The sequence below is a fragment of the Lottia gigantea genome (genome assembly GCF_000327385.1).
Source record: "Lottia gigantea unplaced genomic scaffold LOTGIsca_133, whole genome shotgun sequence".
Taxonomy (NCBI): Eukaryota; Metazoa; Mollusca; class Gastropoda; family Lottiidae; genus Lottia; species Lottia gigantea.
Genome location: NW_008707481.1, coordinates 575,989 through 600,815, shown reverse-complemented (window position 1 = coordinate 600,815; position 24,827 = coordinate 575,989). Strand labels below are relative to the sequence as shown.

General features: G+C 32.5%; 2 protein-coding genes across 2 annotated transcripts; one reads left to right on the top strand and one right to left on the bottom strand.

The window, feature by feature from the left end:
* Positions 1 to 733: 733 nt before the first annotated feature.
* LOTGIDRAFT_139083 (hypothetical protein) lies at positions 734 to 10,330 on the bottom strand (the record flags this gene model as incomplete). The annotated part of the gene is made up of 14 exons (XM_009049315.1): positions 734 to 817; positions 1,080 to 1,175; positions 1,368 to 1,506; positions 1,846 to 1,889; positions 3,858 to 4,019; positions 4,394 to 4,520; positions 4,927 to 4,988; positions 5,291 to 5,422; positions 5,753 to 5,890; positions 6,276 to 6,455; positions 6,809 to 6,903; positions 7,144 to 7,272; positions 7,458 to 7,641; positions 10,277 to 10,330. 14 exons carry the CDS (start codon positions 10,328 to 10,330, stop codon positions 734 to 736), a joined length of 1,626 nt encoding a protein of 541 aa, XP_009047563.1.
* Positions 10,331 to 10,518: 188 nt separating this feature from the next.
* LOTGIDRAFT_225154 (hypothetical protein) lies at positions 10,519 to 24,531 on the top strand (the record flags this gene model as incomplete). The annotated part of the gene is made up of 12 exons (XM_009049314.1): positions 10,519 to 10,656; positions 11,609 to 11,843; positions 12,094 to 12,164; positions 14,258 to 14,398; positions 16,500 to 16,589; positions 16,826 to 17,012; positions 18,695 to 18,831; positions 19,528 to 19,720; positions 21,507 to 21,779; positions 23,119 to 23,273; positions 23,553 to 23,738; positions 24,409 to 24,531. Exons 2-12 carry the CDS (start codon positions 11,630 to 11,632, stop codon positions 24,529 to 24,531), a joined length of 1,770 nt encoding a protein of 589 aa, XP_009047562.1. The 5' UTR covers positions 10,519 to 10,656; positions 11,609 to 11,629.
* Between the last annotated feature and the right edge of the window lie 296 nt (positions 24,532 to 24,827).

Sequence of the window (24,827 nt, the reverse complement as noted above, 5' to 3'; positions counted from 1 at the left end):
TAGACAGTATAGTCTGAAACTCTTTTATATATAGAAATCTTAGATAACTCAACCATAGAGGATGAGATATAAGATTTATTTCTTTAGATCACAGTCTTCAATGTTCTTTATATCTCTCTCTTTAAATACAAGTTCTCAAGAGTAGAAGTTATGATAAGTGTTTTTAGAAATTTGGTTAAAATTTGATCTAGACAGTACATCTCTCAGTATGTAACTAATAATTTACCCTTTTTAATATTGACTTTGACTACACTGTACTAATATTATCTCTTGAAAAAATTGTAAAACAGCTCATTGAATAAAATAACATAATTATGACAATAAAATAAAGGAAATAATATAATATAATGGTACTATCAGCTTCATTTCATATCTGTAACAATCCAACGACTTTCCAATTTACAGATGAGCAAAGATATATATGTACACATTAGAGGTCCAGACAAAACTTTAAATCAACCAAATGTTTTCAAAACTGTGCATAGCACTACCTTTCAAACCAAAAAACCTCACTTCTCCTCCTAATAATCATTTTAAATATCAAACAGTTGACAAACAATCCCACTGGAATTTCAGATTAAAATATAACGACCTGATAAAATATTGAGCGTAAAAACATAAAACATTGTCAAAAAATATTGAGATAAAACAGCCAAGCTTCAACTTTTAACACTTAATAAGATACAAACAAAGCAGTCATTTTGTATTGCTGGACAATCAGCACAATCAGCAATTATGCTCTTTCATCCAGTATCTTCAAAATTGCCGCACAGTTTTCTTGAGCTATTTTTAAAGCTTCATCAATTTCAGCTTGAGTCTAAAACAAAGGTTAGTTATTGATACAGATTGCAAAAGTACGAAAATTAATTGATCTCAATATAATTGAACAAGCTCTTTCAGTAGGTTTATAAAAATTGAGGCTATACATCAAAATCTTACTACATCCTACTCCAACAAATAGACTTTTTAAGACCTACACCTTACTTGTTACCAAACCAGCAGTAACAGCTGTTAAAATTAAAAGAAACTTTGGAGCTGCACTACTTACACAGTTCCACTCAAAAAGATATATTATTTACCTTTGCTTTAAAGTCTTCATCTGTGATTTCTGCCATATTAGTAGCTATATTATAATAGGTTCCCCAAACAGCAGTTTCTAATTGTCTCACACCAACCTGTATATAATGAACAACACACTTACAGATACAAGTGAAAGGAATTGCAGGATTCTTACAAATTTTGGCTTTAACAAACTCTCTATATTACATCATGATTTAAATCATAAAGTAGATCTCTGGAAGCAATATTCTTCAAGTTGAAACTGTTTGATTTAACATCTGGTATCCCAAGAACCTCAAAACTCTTACCTGTAAATCTGATTTACAGTTGATGTTACCAATCTCAGCTAATTCTTTTAATGGTTGCCATAGTGATGTCACAATTTTAGCTACACAGAGTGGTACTTTAACAGCTGTACTTAATCCTTGTTGTAGAGCCGTCTGTCTTCTGTAAGCATCATTTCAAAATAATAATCACTTTCTGTGAGAGCTAATGACATGGCTAATACGCTTTAGTCTTCAAAGTTTTACATGGCTATTTCCCTTTAATCTTAAAAGTTTTATTTGGCTAATACGCTTTAATCTTAAAAGTTTTACATGGCTATGTCGCTTTAGTCTTCAAAGTTTTACATGGATTTGCTTTTAGTCATCTAGGTTTTACATGGTTATTTCTCTTTAGTTTTTTAGATTTTCAAGATTTTTACAGTAATTTCCCTTCAGGAATATTACATTGCTATTCTATGTTACTTCTAATCTTCATGTTAAAGATACAAATTTAAAAACTTACACTTTCTTTTCTTCTTCATTTGTATGTGGTAATTTTAATGCTAACTGTAATAAAAATACAATCATTACCAATTAAAATTAACTTGTACAATGATGTTTGAATATAATTATACCTGTCAATATATCCTGTTTACATTAGTTTAGTAATATTCAGTTTTAGTTTTTCTGTTTTGTATTCTGACCTATTATTATGAAATTAGGATCTTATCTATCTTTATGCACCATTCAGATTTTCCATGAAATCTTGATAAAATTATGACTTCACCATCATGACCAATAGTTTGAATGATGTTTACTGTAGACAGTGTATGATAGCCACATCATAACCTTCAATCATTTTCAGTTGAATCATACAAATCACAGACTGGACATGTTAACTGTGCTCTTTGAAGCAATCAGTATCTCTAAAATACATACTCTAGAAAATTTCATTTCAATCTCTATAATTTCAACTGTCCTTTTAAGTTCATAAGAATAAGAAGGTATATTTCTCATTGAAGGAGCTCTCTACAATAATATGTTCACATTAGCTGATCATATTAAGTTAGAATATAACTCTATTTTTATTTCTACTCTACTCAATATATTTGAAATGAACATATTAACACTAGGTTTTCACATTACATCACAAGTGCAAAGATTATTTCAAACAAATAACAAGCTGACAAAAATTCTAAATCTAATTTGAATAAAAGAAAAAAACAAAACAAGGAATATTAAAAAAACAAGATCATCAGGATCTAAACATGAAGATCTTGTCATAGTCTGGTCAATGTATAAAGATTTGTAACTAAAATCTGTGAGGCTAAATCTACCAACATATCTAAACTATTTCAGAGCTAGAAATTCTGTTATTAGGTACATATAGAAAGCAAACTAAAGATGTGTTCTAATCAATTGATATACAGACCTCAGAATAAAACTGCAAGAATAACAAAAATAATATTTTAACAGAAACACTGTTATAGTGTCTAAATATACAGTGGTGTAACCTATTTTCGTGGATATAAGGATTCAACACCGAATTTCATCAAAGTTAAAAAACAAATTTTTTTTCTTATGTCTTAGATGTTTCCCCAGATATTCTACAAAATAATTAAAATTGGTTTGTTTCAACTTTCTTTATGAAACCTTCACTGACCCATATTTCATTAGCAACCAACTCGGCAACGGCGTCAGAATGCGTCACCTATTTTCGTGTACAATGTTTGATCTATAAATGAGTCTAGAAAAACACATATGGATACTGGGTGGTATAATTAACTTCTCTTAGTATTTATCTTTAATATCAATTCATTATAACTAGTGACAATTACTTCAAAGAACCACGCTTTAAAAAAAAACAGTGACTGACAAAATAAGATACGTAGCGTGATTTATTGCTAAAAGTCACTGAAATAACATAAGAATATGTCCCACTTTGTGTTCCATAAAAATTTTCCGCTAACACGGAATCAGCTAGTTGATCACGTGACTTCATTCGTTGGACTACATTCTAGCAGACAACACTTGGAATTCCGATTACCGCTTGGGATTATAAGGAAATTCGGCCGATAAAAAATGATGACGTTTGGTAATAAGTGAAATCTGCCATTTTGTATTTGTCAAAGTATACATTAATACATTTTACCTTGCTTGAAACTACTGGATTCATTTTACTAGCTGATATTGTAGATATAACCCATGTTTATCAAAACAAACAAATGCGGAGGTCACACGAGGTCGCACATGTAAATTATTAATCATTTCCGGAAATGCACGAAAAATAGGTTAGCGGTTAGCACGAAATAAGGTTACTTGACTGTAGTAGTAACAAAATAAAAAATCTTCACAACATGAAAAAATAATTATTTTTTGAGAATATTTGACACGAAGGTAGCTAAACAGATTTAAAGATTCAAATCAATACATGGATGAAATATCTGTACACTCTAAGTCTAGCCCACTTATAATACAACCTAATATATATAAACTAGCTCGGTGTGAAATATAATACAAAATGCATTAACTTACCATATATTCACTAAATGCTGCTGCGTCTGCATCAATAAAGGGAGATAAATCTTTCATTCCTTTATATAATGGAGGGATTAGTTTTCTCATTTTACTGTCCAGATCAGCAAATTTTTTATTACCATAAGTCAGGAATCCTACCATAGCACCTAATGCTGCTCCCTGAAAAATCAGGTGAATAAAACACTCTCTGAACACAAGGATAGCTTGTATCATTGTCCACTTGGACCAGGCTCCACTAATATTAAACATCAAATATTGATACAGGTGGCGCTCACTTCTACCCTTCATCGAGCTGTACAGAAACCGAATTAATCACATTCAAATTTTGAGAACTCACCAATTGATTGACCCCATAAAATAACCTGTACTAGTTTGGAAAGCCTAATGATGATTTCATATTCAGTGAATTAACTTTTTCAAATAATAGAAATCTAACCCCATTTTCAAACAAGCTGTCCTGGTATTGTTTATGGACACACATTTGAAAAGCATAACTTGATCTCTGGGAGAACTTGTTACAACAATCAACTTACCAGAGCAGCAGACATGGCCGCTACAGAACCTCCACCTGGTGTTGGTGACCTTGACCCCACAGTTAATATAAAATCTTTAACCTCCATACTGACTAGTGGTCCATCAGTATCATTCTGTACCATATATCTACATAGAAAATAATAAACATTTGATGACATTAAAAAATCTTAATATCAACATCACATCACACAAAAACGCAAAAAAATCTTGACAGAGATGAAGTTACAAATTATTTGTGTGACTAGCCTCACTATATGACTTTTAATAATAGTATCCTGCATATGAGAATGGAAGTTGAAACTGTCATTACAATCTGACCATTCAAAAAGTGGTGCAGATAGCTTAAATTGAGCTCATAGATGAAAATGTCCCCATTTAAGATTACATTAATATAAAAATAGATTTATAACAGCTATGGGTAAGATATATATATAATGTTTATATCACAGCAGTTTTCACTGGTTAGATATAGACATTACAATTCAAGACACTTCAAAACATTAACAAATCATCACTTCTTAAAGATACTTACTCTATAATTCTCTCTTTAGGGTTAAAACTACCAATAGAATTTAACCCCAGTCTCATTATTACCTAAAGAATAACATGAAATGATAATTGGTACTATTAGTAATAGAGCATTCAGCAAGAACAAAATGAACCAATGAATTTACTATTTTCAATGAGATAAAATCACTAGTCTGTTTAATAACACATTATCATTAGATGCTTTTTTTTTATGTCCCTCTATAATTATTTCAGCTGCATGTACTTGATACATTAAATGAAAATTACACCCATCATATAAACAATCACCAGCTCATTGATAGACATATATATATGTTATTATCTGAGGTTCTTGATGATTTATGAGAGTTTAATAATCATTAGCTTACCAGCCTAAGTTTTTGATCCTCTTCTAGAATAAAGAGTTTTTCTTTATCAATAAAATATTGAGCTGTAACTAACATAGCCTGTAGTGGTACTAGTCCTACAATCTGACTACCTACTGTAGCTAGATTTAACTCCTGTAAATATTGTTAATAAGGTAAAGTGAGTTTTAATACAAACGAACAGGGCTATATTGACTTTTATTTATTGTCTTTTGGTGTCAGTACAATATTAACTAGTAATAACAAAATTTAACTATCACACATTCCCACATTTGTTTAAAATATACATGTACCTCGAAGCTGAAAGGAAATCCAGAAATTATAGTATTTTGATTCTGAAAATTCTGTATACCAATGTTTGAATAGATCATATTGATTTATAAATCTGACTCGATTTCCAACAACATTCAAAGAAAGCAATTTCTCCTTAAACGTAACTAATCTACACGAGGAAAAAAAACCCACCTCAGCATCTTTACAACATTCTTCATAAGCTACATGTAAAGGTGTAACTTCATGATCTTGTAGATTCATTGATACTTGAGCTAAGTTAGCTTCTTCCATATACCATCCAATAGCTTGTAGCTTCTTTAATCTACCTGGCTACAATGTTTCAAATAAGTTAAGCAATTTGAACAATGAACCCCTAAGGCGACAGTGGAATGATTACATAGGGTAAGCTGGCAGATTGAATGATTACGATAACAGAGCTTCATAACTGAATCTTAAATTAGATGTTTTCATGCAGGGCCAAAGACCATATTTGACATATATGAAGCAACTTGCAAAACTGAACTTAAGGATAGGGCTATTATAACAAGTCTCCAAATGACAGATATACATTATATTTCTGTATAACCAATCACAGTATTATAGAATAACAATATAGTCAGGTGGTCAGTCAACAGCTTTCTATCTGGAAGACATTTCATAGTGAATGTAAACTTGTCCACAAGTAAGATAAGAAGATTTATAGATATACAGTTACCTCCTCTTTACTGCGACCCTGTTCTCGTAAATTAAGAGCTATTCTGTGAGCCTGTTCTTTAGTTGCTAATAAATTAACATTGTAGGCTATCAAAAACTTTCTGGCACCAACAGCAGTGGCTCCCCATGATGGCACAAACTCTGCTGATCCAAAATCAGGTTTCCACATGTCTTGGCGTAGCTAAAAGAAACCAGGTCAATATTTCAATATTTTTAACAAAGACAAATGTAACTGATTCCAGCTCCATATTTGACTCATAAAGACCTGCAGTATAATACCATGATGTGGTGATTTTTACCAGGATAGCAGCAAAAGCAACTTTCCATAAGGGGGTGATCCTTATCTGGCACAGTTTACAGCACACTAAACAATTAGAGGAGTTAATGTTTTGTGGTTCAGGCCAATCCTTTCAATGGTGTTCCTTTAAAAACAATACACAAAATCTAGATACTATCTAAATATGTAGATTAATACATTTCTGACTGAACTAGTGAAGTAGTTTGTATTTGATGGTTAATTTCTAAGTAAATTACCTTTTCTGGTAGCCCTTCATATTCCCCAGCTCTAACTTGAGGTAAAGATTGTCTATGTTCAGCATTGTCTTTAGCAGCTTCACCATATAGATATACTGAAATACAATAAGTTTATAAATATGAATGATTATTGTACTGATATAAGAAGTCATGACAAATTTCATTTTTTACACGGCGAAATTATCAAAAACTTGCTATCCTCAATTGTTCACAAAGAGCTCCAAAAACAATATGATGATATCACAAAATTGTCTTCAAAAATGCATGGGTAAGACCAAAGTTTGTGGCTATGTTATGGGGAGCAGTTATGTCAGATAATTTTTTTGAACACTCACAAGGGACTCCTAATTCTGTAGTTAATCTATCACCAAACTCCTTAGCACATTCAACACATTCCTCCATACTCACATCCTGAACTGGTATAAATGGACATACATCTAGAGCACCCATACGAGGATGTTCACCTACAAAAAAAACATTTTAAAAATAACATTGCAAGTGTCAACATAACTGATAACTAAAAAAATACTAACTCTACAAGAAATGCCAAGACCAAATTCAATGCCTTTTCTGTTAAATTTAAAGTTTTTTGAAGAGGTATGATAGGGTTAGTGTAGATCAGGTCATTGGAAGATATCACATAGCCCACCTTGATGTTGTCTCATATCAATCAAATGATAACCAGCTCTAGCTGCATTCAGGGCTCCTTCTATTACAGCTCCTGGACTACCAACAAATGTATATACTGTACGATTAGTTGATATACCAGGATCTACATCTAACAGACTACATCCTTCGGTAGAGGCTATGGCACTAGCTATTGCTTCAATTACCTATAATATATCATATAATGTAATGAATCTATTTAACATTGTCTTGGATTCAGTCTGAAAAACTGTATGTTATAAACCTAGATATACCAATATCATGATAAACATGTTTTAAAAAATGTCCTCAAAACAACCTGAGAATATAGTGATTTCAAAACATGATACATTTTAATCAAGTTGAAAGCTGCCATCTGGGACTGGGATGAGGTAACAGTAAGCAGTTCAGATTGGGGGAGTTTTGTGTAATCTTTAAAGCCCATGACAATGTTAGTCTAGTTACATGTAATATTTTATAAAAAAAATTTATTTATAATCAAAACATAATCTTTATGTTAAAGAATATGATATTGGAAATTAAGTGATGTGAATAGAGATACCAGTAATAGTTTGGTTGATTTGTAGATATTTCTGACAGGAAAGAGATAAAATGAAAAGTGGATATCCCACTTAGAGTATGAGGGTTTCAAGAAATACCAGTATATGTATATAATAAAATGGCCTTTTCAAATTTATGATTGACTCAGTTAATATCTATCTTAGTTTTAGTACTCAGTAATATTACAATTCATTTAATATAGTAACAATAAACTTTATATATACACCTTGTTTTGGAACTATCCATTGTGAGGCTAATGACGAAAATTGCATCATCTATTGAAAATATGGCGACATCATATGAAGGAACACCCCTTGTGACATCTCTAAAAACCTGATCAACAGTACCTGAGAAAATTGCCCTTTCTCAGAAATGTGTGAAGGTAACCTTTATATGAAAATATCATTTATTTGATTTAAATGATGTAAAATATGATTAGTTTTGAGATAGATAGGCCCTGTATCAAGAACTCGTGATTCTTTATTTTCTCAACTCTCCGTACATAAATACCAATGTGGCGAAATAAAATATTTTCAGAACATAACTGAACACAATTTTATGGATGACAATTACTTTAATAAATAACTTGTGATGCTTCGACGAGAGTACTTTTGTCTTTATCAAGCTATGATAACAGAAGAACTATACACTGTAATTCCATTTCAATCGAAAGCCTAATTGAATAGAAGGTGTTACAATGGACAGAATACAGTTCATAGAACTTTAATTCTAATACAAAATCAATAGGATCAATAAATTCAAGAGAAACATTATAAATCTCAACGTCAGTCTCTAACATAAAGTCTTAGCTTCCTAGCAACACAACAACAACATTTTCTTTCAATAGAAAGCAACTGCAAAGCTGAACTATGTTATTTCACTGTTGTTTGGCATGAAAACAATATTTGTCTCAAACAACCTTCAAAATATTTAAACAGAATCAAAATAAGCCATATTCTAAAAACTGTAGTCATGCCAAGAAAAGATTAAAATAAATTTAAACTTGATTTAGATAGATAAGTTATGTTTAATTAATTTCTAACTAGGTAGCAAGGTGCAGTAGGGTGATTATATTATCTATAAAGATAGGTTATCTAGATATTTGAAATAATGTTCCTCAATAGTTAGACTAATCTAGTCCATCTTATCAGTTAGTTGATTACAGTCATGATTTACACAGTTTATATGTTCTCAAATCAACAGTTTGAACATTAATACTGGTGGAACATAGCTACAAGCTTTAAGGGCAATACATTACATTTTGTTGAAATTGAAAGAACCTAGATGAAGGATCCTTTCTATGACTTTATTCCTCAAAAATCATTTGCTGCAACAAGTGTGGAAATTTATTTTGAAAAATACAATACTAATTATGTGTGAAAGGGGACACTCTGGCTGTGGGCATTGATTATTCCCAGATTATCTGTACCCATTTACAGATGTGTCAACTAGAATAGTGAGAAATGGTGACCTAATGACAGTCTCTAACCATGATTAGAACTATAAGCTTAGCCAATTGTGCATTGTAAGTAACCAAGCAATCTAAAATTTAAAGTCTTCAAATCAAATCTATCTGAACTTTTTTCAGGGCTAATCATTATCAATCATTATATAAGAAACAACTAATTAATATTGATCATTAAATATAAATAAATATAATTTAAAACCTTCAGGACATAAAATAGTTTATAGTTTATAGATTTTGGGCATTACCAATCATTCCACATTACAAAGTATTCTAATTAGTAGGATAAACTTATCTCTAAGAAGTCTTCCAACATTCATTGAGAAATCAAAGACCACCATTCATATCACTGTTTTAAAGCTGATATTCAAATTCACAGACAGTCTTTTTTTCTAAAAGTTTTTGTGACTTGGAGTGAGAAATACTTAAACCTGCATTCTATCATAGCATTTAAACCTCAATTTTACATGCTGGAATTAAATCTGATTCTCGCTTTTAAAATATTTACAAATTTTTCAATGAATTTGTAAAAAACTAGTGAAAAAGCCTACTGCAGGCCTACTTCACAGACAGCAGGCTGATTGAGGCCAAGTCTGCATTCGTGGGTATTGGAATCTCTTCCATTTTAAATTTAAATTAAATTAAATAAATTCCCTAATTAATCAATAGTATGCTTATTACGGATCACCCACTCAGTTACAATCAACAAAACTACAGCTAACTACAGACACACAGACATAACCATGGGCCATAGCCATGGGAGTGGAGAAGGCATTTTGCAATGACAGTTGACTTACCTCCTTATTTCTGCCTTCAGAAAAATTTGGTACACATTCCACAATCCGTGGCATTTTCATACACTTTTACAATATAATGGAATGTCGCAATCAGGGGGGTTTAGTCAAATGTTCACAGAAAATTACCAATATTTACAAAATTTGGCAGGTGTTTGTTTCTTATCAGATTTCCGATGTGAACTACGTCATCACGCTTTGCGCTCCTTCCTTAGAGATTTGTGACGTCACATTAATTGTGATTAACGTAGTGCACATCATCGTCCATTTTGGCTTGTTTTCATTCGAAGAAAATTGAGAAATTAATGAATATTGCATGCTTCATGAACTCATTTACGCTCTGATACAAGAATATTTTGCTCATCAAACATCAGCACATTTAGGTAAATGTATGGCTTGTAAAGATGCAACATAATCACCTCTACAAATTCTGCAAATCATGTCAATTGATTGATAAAGTTGTTGAAATGCCTTGCCATTCTTGGTTGAAGTTGGATCTTATTCTTTGGAAGCTGTATGAAAACAAAATTTGTTATGCATTTACTGATCAGTGCTTTATAATCCCTATATAAAAGTTCATTCAATGTAAATAGTTGTGTAAGCGTTCAGTCGAATGTTTCTCATTATTAGAGCATACTCATGTAAGAGAAAGAGACCAAGCCAGAGACTGGTAGTGAGAGGGATCACTGCTCCCTCTCTAAAAAATAATTCTTATTCTGAGTTCCAGATTGACCTACTCTCTTGACCTACACTGTTTTTGAATTGAATTTTGGCAATCATTTTCTTCTGAATAGAAATATCAATTACAAAATACTATCGAAGCTTGATGAAAATCTCAACCAGTGGACAAATTATTTGTAACATTATTTTACAGAGAGAGGATTTTTCGTACTGAAAACTAGGTCATTTTGTGGGAGGGAAGTGTTTCTATTTCAAATGTAAAATCACTGAACCTTAAATTTCTGTGGACCCAAAAACATTCTAAGACAAATGGTATAAGCTTAAGCTTACAGTTAAAAATTTTATTTTGAATATTTATGAAATTAGAGAAAAATTCAATTCAAGCTCTATGTAGTCAGATAGTACTAATATAGTGAAGCAGAATTGTTCTTATTTTAAGTTCAAAACCATGTTTGAAATGGTACGGACAAGTTGTTATTACTTACAACCTGTTAAGAGTACCGGTAATACATTTCTTAGTCTCACCAAATATTATTTTCGCATTGTAGTCATGCATAATATGTATGGTATGCCTAGCCTCCTAAGCATCTATTTGGTCATCTGACTAATCTATGTACAAGTCTTGTATATATAAAATATTGTATTGCATTTTAGACAGTTATATGAAGAATCAGAATGGTTAGTCCAGTTAAAAGAAGAAGTTCATCCAGTACTAGAGCCAAACAGTTGATATCTGCCATAGTTTATGTTCGTCAACAGAAACAAATACCTAATTTAAAGAGAATTTCTAGTTATATGTTAAGAGAACATGACGTGACAGAATCAGAGACACAAAAACAACTCAATCTAGCTGTTAAAGATGGCTTAATTATTTCATACACAGCTATTGGTATGTTAAACTTTTAAGAACCTTTATCTAAAACTTTTTTTTATCTAGGTTTGTGACCCATAATAAGCCCGATACAAATTCTCTTATTTCTGATCTTATTAATTTAGTACCACATAGTAAATTTTGTTTTGTTTCATATTTTTTCTGAGGGTAGCTCATTTTCTAAGATCTGAGGAATTCACTGAATTCTTATTGACCTAAAACATAAGTGTTACTATTGGCACAGTATCTATGTTTTTGTCTATTTCAGGTTCCAAGGGATCTAAAACTGGAATTGAACAAGAAGGATTTAAAATACCACAGTTAGAAGATACAGAACTGGTATGATATTATAAAAACTTAGGTTAAAAATCAGGGAAACTTATGAAGGTTCTGAAGCAGTTTGATACAGCATTTGCTGTGTTTGTTACATCTGGGAAGTGGGAAGTTTCCTACTAGGAAGTTGTAATTATCACTTGATTCTATGTGGTACACATTTGAAAAATTAATACAACCGAATGCGCTCTAGAGAGAAATATGCTTTATTTGCTGATGATGATTATATCATATGTCTATTATATAACTCTGATTGATTGCACAACACAAATATGTAGAAAGCATGACTTCCAAGCATACTTTGAAGTAACAAATGTTATTTACCCTCTTGGAAGTTGTATTTCCCAGGGGTAACAAATACAGCATTAGTCCTTAAATAGACTTCTTTCTTTAATTAATTGAAGGCATCTATAAAATTATGAATATTATGGTACCATAAGCTTAAGCTGATACCAGATAGACTTTGAAACCTGCATAATCTTTGTGAAGTATATCTGTTTGCCTTTTTAACACACCATGTCATTATATATTATTATATACAGTGGAACCTCGTTTATCCGCTCATTCCTGTTCCCGATAAAATCGTGCGGTTTAACGAATTTCCGGATAGTTGAAACATCCCCTTCTGGTCATAATTAGAGTTATTTCCCTTCCAATTTCGACACGTGACGAATATCACATACACAACAGGTGGTAGACTCATATACGTGTAAAACAAAACCCGACTGTTTATAATAATAATTTATTAATTATAACATATGCATCACCATCAACATAATACAACATTTACTTATGAAAATAGTCAACAATGGTAGTTTGACTTCCCTAATCACAGAAGAGATTACATTTACATTATCCATATCATTGTCATTTTCAAAAAATGTGAGCAAATTGTCTAGATGACTTCAGGCCTGTAAGGAAGTAATGCCCGAACATGCTTGTTCGTTTGCATCTTCCTCGACTTCGTCCTCAGAAACATCACATTTCTCGACTAATTGCACGATGTCGTCGTCGGTCAAAACATCACCCGTAATCTCATCAGAATCCATGTTGAGGTAATCCAATCATTAAACAATTCAGAGGTCATCCACGCCTTTGTGTTGAATCGGTACATACAACTCGGGATTAAAGTCCTTTCCGAAACAACACGGTCTCCGAGCCCTGCCAATAACGAAGGGTTTAATTTTCATTGTTCCATAGCGCAACTGTTATTCACACCAGACACAGATTTTGACACAAGCGTATAGGTAGGGCCTAACTTGAAAAATAATACAGTTTCGTCAATATTAAAAATATCTTCCTCGGGGTAATCCTTTAACACAGATTTTAAGTCCTCTCGGCCTTTGATAACTGCCGTTTTATCCGCACTTGCTGCTTCACCTTCGAAAATTCGCTTACAAATGGCATGACGGGATTTAAAACAGGCAAGCCAACCACGAGAGTAAGCAAAATCAGTCACAGTTAAATTAGTACCAATAGCTTTAGCCTTTTCAATGAGCATCATATCGCTAACTGCCACATTTCTAATGTTCATATCACAAAGCCACAAATAGATCGCTTCTTCGAGCTTTTCATTCTTGGCATGACAAGCATGAGACAACGAAGACGAATCTTATTACTTAAAATGTCACCAAAAGTAAACTTGCCGATCTTGTGACCAAATTAAATTTGTACATGTTGACTTATGGAATCCAAGCTTGCCTTTGGATTCGATAACTTATAAACACAAATTTCCCTTTTCTCACGTGCGGTAACTTTGAAGCGTTATATCAAATGGATAGCTTGTATGTTATCAGTAAAGTAATTGCTTAATCTCACAATGAGGATTTATTAAACACCAATCACACGACATCATAGATACCGCTAATCCGGAAGCCCGTTAAAAGATCTCACATTGACACACGACCGGTAGGTGAATATTAATTAGTATAGAATTTGATAATTGGTTCCCAATCACAGCCGTGCGGAACCGGAGCACCGGATTAGCGGGTAATTTTACAAAGTAAATATTCCGTTCCCGGTAAAAAGCGTGCGGATATCGGGGTTTCCGAATTATCGGCAACCGGATAAATGAGGTTCCACTGTAATATAATCTTCAGGATGATGGTCATGATTGGTATTGTTTTGAATGTCATAAATCAGGAGAGATATTAGAATGTGAAGAGTGTTGGAGAGTATTTCATACAGATTGTGTTGACAGTGAAACAGATGACTCGTCTTTTGTTTGTTATATCTGTAAGGTAAGCATTAATCTCTTTCTACCTCCTTTTAAGGAAGAAAATCTTTAACGCTTGCTAATCAGGTAGTTTAACCTTTAGTTAACATAATTCTGTCAGTGATCTAGAGACACCTATATCCTCTTTCGTAACAAGCTGTGTATGATCTAGCAGGCATGTTGCTTCAGCTATTAGGATTATTTTCTCTCCTGTAAAAGTCTCATATATTTTACAGCTTTTCCTATTTTTAGTACCGGTACTTCACTTGATAATACTGTCAACTTGAAGACCTTTTATACACATCGTTGATTAACAATCATCATTCTTGCTTTGTTAAGATTTGATTATCATGTCTCATGTTTAACAACAGCTTAAAATCAAATCAACTATCCTAACTTTTTTGTTATATTATATTACTGTATTTGTATTTGAACACATAACTAATAGACTACAGTTCAAATGGAGTTTTTGGTGAAATTTTGGAATCATAGGGTGTGTTTTATTTGTTAATGCCTAGTTCACATCAACGGCGAATGTCGCGCTTTAAATCGGCGAGCAAAGCGCCATCATTTTTTGTTTACTTTTCAAAAAATATCACGATCTCCTAAGTAATGTTACACTCTGATAAGCTCTGATACGAATTCGTTACGCTTTGGGGACGAATTATTTCCTGATTTGATCAGGCCTTGTTACGCTTTAAATCACGCTTTGATAAGCTTTATTAAGCTTTGATGCGGTTATGATGCTTTAAATCACGCTCTGATACGATTATCAAGCTCTGTTGTGCATTGTTAAGCTCTGTTACGCATTGGAAAATTTCGAAATGGCCGATTTCATGCCGCTCTTGATCAAGTGGTGACAGACTGTGAAGACTGGGGTCCCCGCTTTGAATAAAGCTCTGTTAAGCTTTGCTACGCTCTGAGTCAAGCTTTGCTGAACTTTGTTACGCTTTGATACAATCTCGGCGCTCTAATCAATTTGTGACAAAGCGCCCAAAATTTTTAAACAGTTTAAAAAATATTGGCGCTCTTGCCGAATATCCAGCTTTGCTCAAAGCCTTCCAACGATCTATTACGACCCTGGCGCTTTAGTCGAGCTTTGTTACGCTTTGGTACCGCTTTGAACGCCGCTTTAAAGCGCCATCAAAGCCCCGTTGGTGTGAACTGAGCATAATCCAGAGTAAACAAATTCACAAATTATGTTTTTTAAAAAATCTGAATTTATTTTTTTTTTACTTTTAATGTTCTTCAGGATATAAAGGTAATTTTGTTATATTTTGTGGTCATTGTCTCAGTTTGCATGAGATATATTTAGTTTTAGCTTTATTTCGATATAATATGATGTGTATAGTATTAGTAAACCAATTATTACTAATAAGCAATTATGGTTCCTCAGTAAGTTAAGTGCTTGCTGGCTTACTGGTCAAGTCCTCAGGTGGAAATCAACATACATAGTGTGATTGCTTTCTCTCTATTTCAAAAGTCTGTATATTTCATTCAGCTATGTGCTAATGTAACATTATGAGGGAGGATAGGCATGAAGACTTCATTTAAGGGTTATGTCTCTATTGAGAAAAATAGTGTTAATAAGAACCTAGGGTTCATACTGTATAGCAATACACTGTCCTCTTACAGCATTTTCATACAGGACTGCTCGCTTTGTGCTGCTTATAAGCTTGAGATGTTACTGTTCTACCCTGAATTGATGAATTAAGTAAATTCAATATTATCAAATTTATTGTTCTGTGTGTATCCTATATTTTATTGTATTACATAGAGTTAGTTTTGTATTTGATAATATGTGTATCTTTGAAATATTAAAAATTATTTTCATAAATCAGAAACTTTAGCTATTTCTACAACTTATTCTTCTTCTGATTTCTTCAAGTTTTTCAATGATGTAGTTGCATGATGAAAGTTTGTTTTTGTTAAATTGTACTAATTTTAAAACATAATATTTCTTTCACTACATACAGTGTGACATAACTTGACTCCATTATTCTAATGTGTTAAACAAGGGTACGGTACACTATAATAGATTTCACTCTAGTGGTACTTATTAATATTCAACAGGAATTTTCATTAGAGAATGTTTTTCTTTCATTGACTGATGATTAAAATTGTATATTTTTAAGAGTGGTAAAACTAAGAACCAGTTAAAAAGAAAGATGTTAAATACATTATTAAGTTATACAGTAATGAGATTGAAAGAAAAGGTATGTAGACATTTTGATAAGTATGTAAAGAAATTAAGATTAAGTGTCATCTTGTTGCATATCACTTTACAGAATTAGAAACGTGATTCAAACAAAACAAAGCTTAATAAGTTATTTTGAAGGGGCATTCCGCTTTTTTTGTAGGTCAAAAAAATTGTTGGCTCAAATCTGTGAAAACTGTACAATTTTTGCTGATGTGGATGTGTGGGTAACATTCATAAAATATATATTTTCAGACCCGTGAACTCCATAAAATAGGTTTCCGTGAAGAGAATCATGATCTGATATTTGATAGGTTTATTTATAAAACTATGGATTTAAATATGATGGAACAGAAAGTTTCTCGTCATAAATACAAGTGCCTAGAACAGTTTCAGGCTGATGCTCAAACTATATTACATGCTGTTCATATATTATATGGTGGTAAGTTCTCTTTACATATTACGTTGGTGTCACATGAAAAGGTCATAAGTCGAAAAGTTTCAAAAATTAAATTTTTGAATTAATCAGTCTATTATAAGGCAACACACATTGTGTCAAATTTTTGTAAGCCTGTGGTGATAAGTTTCTGAGCTATAACCATTTAATATTTTATCGTCGATAGAGCTAAATTTAAACAGAATAACTTCTTAAGTCGTCAATGATGTTGACGTCAAGTAGGAGTTTTAGTGTCAAATTTACAGTTTTACGTTACGTTCAAATTATTCCTATTATCTATATGATTTCTCACTGTATTGTTCGGGGAGCCGTGGTGGTCAGTGAGTAAGAAGCTTTTTTAACCCAGTTTCCCCGTCAGTGATGCAGGTACGAGTGGCTGACATGGAAAAAGCGTCTAGTCGTTCGGATGGGACAATAAACTGAGGCCTCGTGTGCAACAGGCTGTTCACGTTAAAGATCCCTCGACAGTTGGAAATCGAAAAAGAGCATGCTAATCTCTATCTTCGTTATACCTGTACTAACATGCAACTGCGCCCTTTCCCCCTTTTGATACATTGGGCTGGTTCATTGTAATATTTGACTTTATTGCAACGCGTGGTTACCCGTTTTGTCCATATTAGGTGTAGTTGGTGTTATTTGATGTACGTCTATTGCATTATCTAAAATTAAGGTTTTATTATCCTAGGTTTTACAAACATTTCTATCTCATCTCAAATTGCTTGAAACTAATCCTTGGTTTCCATCATGAGGATAAAAAAGAACACCAAAAGTCGTACCTAAGTTGTCTAGAGATGCAACGATTCACTGATGAATCCTTCTTATCGATGCATTGCGTTGGATGAAAAAAATCGTGATGTATCAGCAGAATTAATTCTTAGCCTCCTTTAATAACAATTAATTGTGTCATGTTTTAATATTCCAAGTATGATTTTCACATCGAAATTTGCAAAAATTCATTTCTGACTTTAAAGATTTAGATTTTTTTCACTACTTCCAATTGTTCTCAAGTGCTTAATAGTTACAAAATAGTTATCGCAATAAATCATATCGTTGGATGAGTATCATATAGTGTATCGAATCGCAACATCAAGAATCGTCGTAGCCCTATACTAGTTTTGTCCCATCAATATCAATGTGTTCACTGTACCTGTCGTTAATAATGAAGTAATTGTGGTAATAATAGTAATTCCTAGTGGATGTTTTCTGGAGGGTAACAGGTTTCTAAACAGCTGAGAATTAGTGCATATTTAAGATATGGTTCGAATCTGTTCAGTGGACACGGTTCAAAACAGTTTTTTGTCTCTCCTGAAAAATTTTGGAAAACTGACGTCATTTTCTAGTTACACCGACAATTAGTATTTTCAATTTGTTAGGCTGATGATGTTTGCTTTGAAATAGATTTATAATTGAAGATATTAACAGAAACTATATGACATATTTTTACCTAATTTTACATGTGCATTATTCCAGAGTTCATGTTGAATTTTGATCTGCCATATATGAAACTTTATAAATGGGATTATAGCTTGAAATCTGCACGTTATAACTTTAAGGGTAAAAATGTGAGAAAATCATCTTGTTTGATGATTTTAGGATTTATTTCACAAATATTTGGTTTTTTTTATATTTTCTGGTATTGTTATTTATTTCTGTTGTCTGTTTTATAGATGAAAAAGGTGGTATAACAGAACTATCTAGAATAATGGTACATGATTGTAAATATGATTTAGATGAAATTAGACAGTGTCATCGTTGTTATTATTTATCTAATGCTAAACCACAACATTGGTTCTGTCAACCTTGTGTAAGTTTTCTTTTTACCTTGATATTATTTGAAATTATTCCATCAAAATTACATCACAAGAATTGAGGGTTTCAGTGATAACCTGAAGCTCCAGTGTTTGATCCAGGGAAAGACAGAGTAGAACCACTTGATTCCACACTCTCACTGATGAATGCTGGTCAGAAAGCTCAGGTCTTGTGCCATGTGCTTGAAATAAGTCAACAATTGGAAATATAATCAAAATATGAAGTTCTCCCATTGCATAGTGTTTTTCATTATACGCCCACATCTCTCTATGTGGAAGTATATTGTCGGCACCCCTGTCCGTCCGTCAGTCCGTTCGTCTGTCAACAATTGCTTGTAGACGCTCTAAAAACTAGATTTTTTGATAGAATCAAATGAAATTCGGTATGTGTGTACATATTCATAAAACGAAGGTCCGTCGGTCTGTCGGTCCTTCCGTCAACATTTGCTTGTAAACGCTCTAAGATTTTTTGATGGAATCAAATGAAATTCATAAAACGAAGATCAAGTTCGAATTTTAGCTATTTTCGACTGTTAGAAGCAGAGTTATTGCCCTTGCCCCAACATCTTGAATATTTACCATTCACATGCCGTGGTGGGCGTATATGGCTGTGGTCCACTATCTTTTTATATCATTATAACATTGATGAAAATTAAACTTCCAGCATAAACAAATGACATTTTCTTACATAGGATCCACCTCATGAATTAGTTTATGCCAAACAGAAAGGATACAGTTATTGGCCTGCTAAAATTATACGTAACTATGGTGATAAATGTGATGTTCGATTTTTTGGTGCATTCCATCAACGTGCTGTTATACCTATGGAGTATATTCGTCCTGTAACAACTAATATTAAGACTCTCAACATTAAAAAGACCACCGGTATGTTCTGCTTGTATCCATTTTCAACTTGCATCTCTTTTGAACAGCACAGATTAATTATATATCTTGTATTAAGAATTCTGTTAGACTATTTAATAGGTAATAATAGTTCATATGGCAGAAACATTGTACACATCAAGGAACAATTCAAAACATTAACAGTAACAGTCCTTTTTATACGCCCAAATATTAATGTGGGCGTATATAGTCGTCGCCTCTGTCTGTTTGTTTGTGGACACAATAGAAAGCTGGTTTCTTGATGGAATTTGACGAAACTTGGTGTGAGTGTTTGTAATCACCCAAGAATAAACCCTATTGAAATCAGACGAATCGAAAAATATTTACTATGAGTTATTGCCCTTGTTCTTGAATTGTTTGTGGACACGATAGAGAGCTGGTTTCTTGATGGATTTTGACGCAACTTGGTGTGAGTGTTTGTAATCACCCAAGGATGAGCCCTATTGAAAATCAGACGAATCGAAAAATATTTACTATGAGTTATTGCCCTTGTTCTTGAATTGTAAACTGTAAAGAAAACCCATAAAATATGAAAATTTCATTCTCAGAAACATTCATTTACTGATAACTCTTGTTAACCAAATTAGCTGCCATAACAAATGTGGGCGTATTACAATGGCATCGCTATTTTATTTATAAAACTTGGTATTACATGTTATAAACTTGATATAGATCACCCTTAAATAGTATCAAATAGTATTTATTCTACCACTGAATGAAGTGGATAATGCACAATCCAATGGCTTTGTTTGACAATAACAAGGGAAATATTCCACTCTTAGAATTTTTCAGGTAATTTTCATACGTCCATATGAATATGTGGTCGTATATTGTCGTCGTTCCTGTCCGTTTTTGAGTTATTGCCCTTGACTTTGTTAAAACGCGTGGAAATTTGTTAAAAATAGTTTGTGTGCAGCATTGACCCCACAGTTTTCGACCGATTCTGATGAAACTTGGGGTGATCATTGGAATTGATAAGATCTCGGACAAGTTCTAACTTGATGCATTTTCGATGAACGGTTTTTGAGCTATTGCCCTTGACTTTGTTAAAACGCGTCGAAATTTGTTAAAAATAGTTTGTGAGCACAATACAAGCTACAGTTTTCAACCGATTCTGATGAAACTTGGTGTGATCATTGGAAATGATAAGATCTCGAAAAAGTTCTAACTTGACGCATTTTAGTTGAAATGATTTTGAGTTATATTGCCCTTGACTTTGTAAAAACGCATTAAAATGTGTTCGTGAGCACTATAGAAGCTACAGATTTCAACCAATTTTGATCAAACTTGTTATGATCATTGGAATTTATAATATCTTGGACAAGTTCTAACTTGACGCATTTTCGATGAACGGTTTTGGAGTTATTGCCTTTGACTTTGTAAAACGCTTCAAAATTTGTTCGTGAGCACAATAGAAGATACAGTTTTCAACCGATTTTGAGGAAACTTGGTGTGATCATTGGAATTGATAAGATCTCGGACAAGTTCTGACTTTGTAAACACGCATCAAAAGATTTAATTGTTTGTTGTATTTGAGTTATTGATATTGATTTTAAAAATTTTGTGGAATTATTCAGCATAAATAACTGGCATATATATATATGTAATTGAATTCAAACTAATAAAATTTCTTCAATATGAGAAAATTCGTACTTTAGTCACTAAAGACTGTTTTATCATTTCTGACAGCTGCCAATGGGCGTATGTTACCTTGCCTCGCAAGCTATCTAATAGAGATTTGTGAACAAAATAAGTTGATGTATTTTAGGTTTTAACAATTCCATGAAAGAATTACACATACATCAGAAACTGGTAGAAGAAATAGCAACAGATCAGAAAGAAGAAGAAGAAGAATCTGAAAAGGAAGAAGAAAGCTCAGCATCTGAAGGGGAAGGTACAGAAGATGCTGTTGAGGCTCTTGAAGAAGAGGAACCAATGGAAGTCGAGGAAGAAACTGATAAACAAGTTACATCAACCAGTGTTCAACCACCTCGTAAAAAACGCAAATATTCCAAAAAGGTGAGTGGCTTGTATCCTTCTTGTATCTCACTTGCTTTAATGTACTGGATCTGTTGATTACTACACTGGCCATCTGTGATTAAAAGAAATTCTATAGATCTGGTTGAAAACAGCTAAAAATTTATTATACTAGAAGAATACCTTACATTATGTTATCTTCATTCAGGATTTAAACTAAGAATCTCAAGTATTTTCCACCTTGATTCATAGAAGGCTTCAGAAAACAGTCAACAAACCTAATCAGTAGCAGATCTTCTCATTAGATAAACTAACTACTTCATTACTCAGTCAACCAGTTAGTTATATAGACTAGTATCTATATAGGCTGTAGATTCATAATGATGATTATTTATAAAGTAATATCTTTATATATTTACAGGCTGCATCACCAGAATCATCATTGGTAGTAACATCTAGTGAAGATCAGGTAGCTGTCACACCACCAGTAGCTATGTCTACTACAGCTTGTCAGACAGTCAAACTTGTAAGTCATTTGAGCCAATGGGACTTGCTGTATTCAATAAATTTCACTGAAAGGGCAAGATATGAGACATGACAAATTGACAGGGCCGCACTTAATAATAATAATAATAATAATTTAATATGATTTTCACTCTCCAACCTGCGACGCTTTGATTTAGATATTGTTTTCCAGAATCAAGAATATGTGCTTACTCAAATTGTACCTTTCAATGTTTGTACCTCAATAATGTAGCTAGATATAACAGCTGCTATAAAACTTATCAGGGTTTGCCAGATCCCTGACTACGACTAACCTCAAGTAAATTCACGACTAACTATGGGTTTTGCAAAATGAAGGGAATTCAATAGCTTGTTCCGCACCAATGCTGACAAGTGAAGCTTAAGGGAATTTGTACTAACAAAGTAACAGAGTTCGATTATCGATTCTCATAATGTCCATCATGGTCAAACAAATATCGATGTCATTACGTTACATCTAAAAGGTCACATCAATGTGCAAAATGATTGTAATGATACGCATGTTGAGCACGTTTTTAGTTCCAATAAATACAAAGCGTTTAGAAATCCATCTATTTACATTTTTTTTACATTAGTTTTTTTCTTCTCACTGGCCGCAAAAACATTACTGGCAGGCCATAAGGTTTCCCAATCCTGACCTATAGAGACTTGCCTTGGGTGTTCTAAACTTCTCAAATCTAAACTTGAATTTAAGTATATGTGCTACAAATTCCATCTGGAAAAAATTCCAAACACTGACCTAAAAGAACAAAAAAATCAGTAAAACAGTTTAGGGTTGCCTATCCATGGACTATGATTCATTAAATTGATGAAAATACCCTTTCAGAAAGTGCATTCAGTCCATGTTCAAACAGAAGAAGTGAAAGAAGAAAAAGAAAATGGAGAAATTCTAGCTAATTGTAAAGAAGGATGTAACTGTAAGGAAAATAAACAAGCATTAGAAGATTTACGTAAAACTTTATTAAAAGAACATTCAAGTGAAAAGGAAGAAGCTTTAAAAGAATTAACAGAAAAGGTATGGACTTATTCTCATTTGAACTAAGACCTGATTAACCATTGTCTCTCAAATATCTTAGAATATTGTTTGTATTTCTCACATAATAATTTCATACTCCTCTGCATGAATATACTATGAGACGATATTTCCCATTTAATTTGATGCCCATGAAAATAAATGATTTTACAAGATATCACAGTATAAGTATATAAATATCTCTATTGAAATATTAATACAGAACCTGAAACATGTTGTTATTCAGAGTTTCAGGCTATGACCTATTTTATCTTTCTACAGTTATTAAAGAGTTTTGAAGAAGATAAACAGCAGGCTGTATCAAGGACCATGGCTAATACCAAAACAGAAATAGAACGAATTAGAAAACAAACTGAAGAGAAATGTAAAGAAAAGTTTATGGAAGAGATGAAAAAATTAGCAACAAAACATAAAGAGGCCATTTCTCAAACCAAGAAAAAGCAATGGGTAAGTTTACCTTTATTATTTGATAACATAAATTTAGAAATATACATGAAAGGAGTGAGCAAACTAATTAGAATTAGATAACAAAACAAATTTTGTTTGCTTTATTTATTTAATTGTTTTGATCTCCATTGTAATCTATCACAGTCCCGTTCTAATGATCTTTTTTTTAACTAATCAACATGTGTCATTTTGAATCTGTTTCTTGATCATAATGACAAATTTTGAGAAAGTGGCTGTCATATTGCATTCCTTGTTTTCAAGGAAAGGGTCCTAGATATATGATATAAAAGGAAGTAAGTGACAATAGTATAAATATCTGAACTGTTGTTATCATTTCCATATTAGCTTATATTTAAAAGGATACCACCTCTTAAAATGGATGTAATAATTCTGAAACTTTGTCAAGTGTATATAGAATTGAATCTCTGTATAAGACAATATATCGATTAAACTAAGTAATTATTACATAGTTTTATGGATTTATTGGATTGTAGAGGTATTCTGTTGTATAGTTTTGACACCAGGTAAGTCCACTGATAAACAAAGATTCATTTTCATCCTATAAGAGGTAGTATACCTTTAAACTTATGTTAATAATATTGAAGTTGGTGATATAATTTATTTAAATTATGTTGATGATAATATTGTATTTATAATGAATCTATTACAGTGTTTTAACTGTGAAGAGGAGGCCATGTATCATTGTTGTTGGAATACATCCTATTGTAGTGTCAAATGTCAACAAGAACATTGGCATAAAGATCACAAACGTATCTGCCGTCGAAAACGATGAGTGACTTAACACCAAAATATACCTAAATTAACTGTTCATAGTCAGAAAAATACCATCTATAATATATATAGTGTAATTTATGTGATTGTCAGAGATGTCTGACTTAAAACCAAAATGCACCTAAATGATATAGAGAAATGTTTTAGCGCTATTTGATGTGAATGTGTGACTTAAAACCAGGATGCACCATAAAGAACTTAATGGAATCAAAGAAGTAATAATGTTGTAGATGTGCCACAAAGGACAGAAGTTGACTTTGATATGAATTTTTAGATAGTGTTTAAGTGATAATAAGA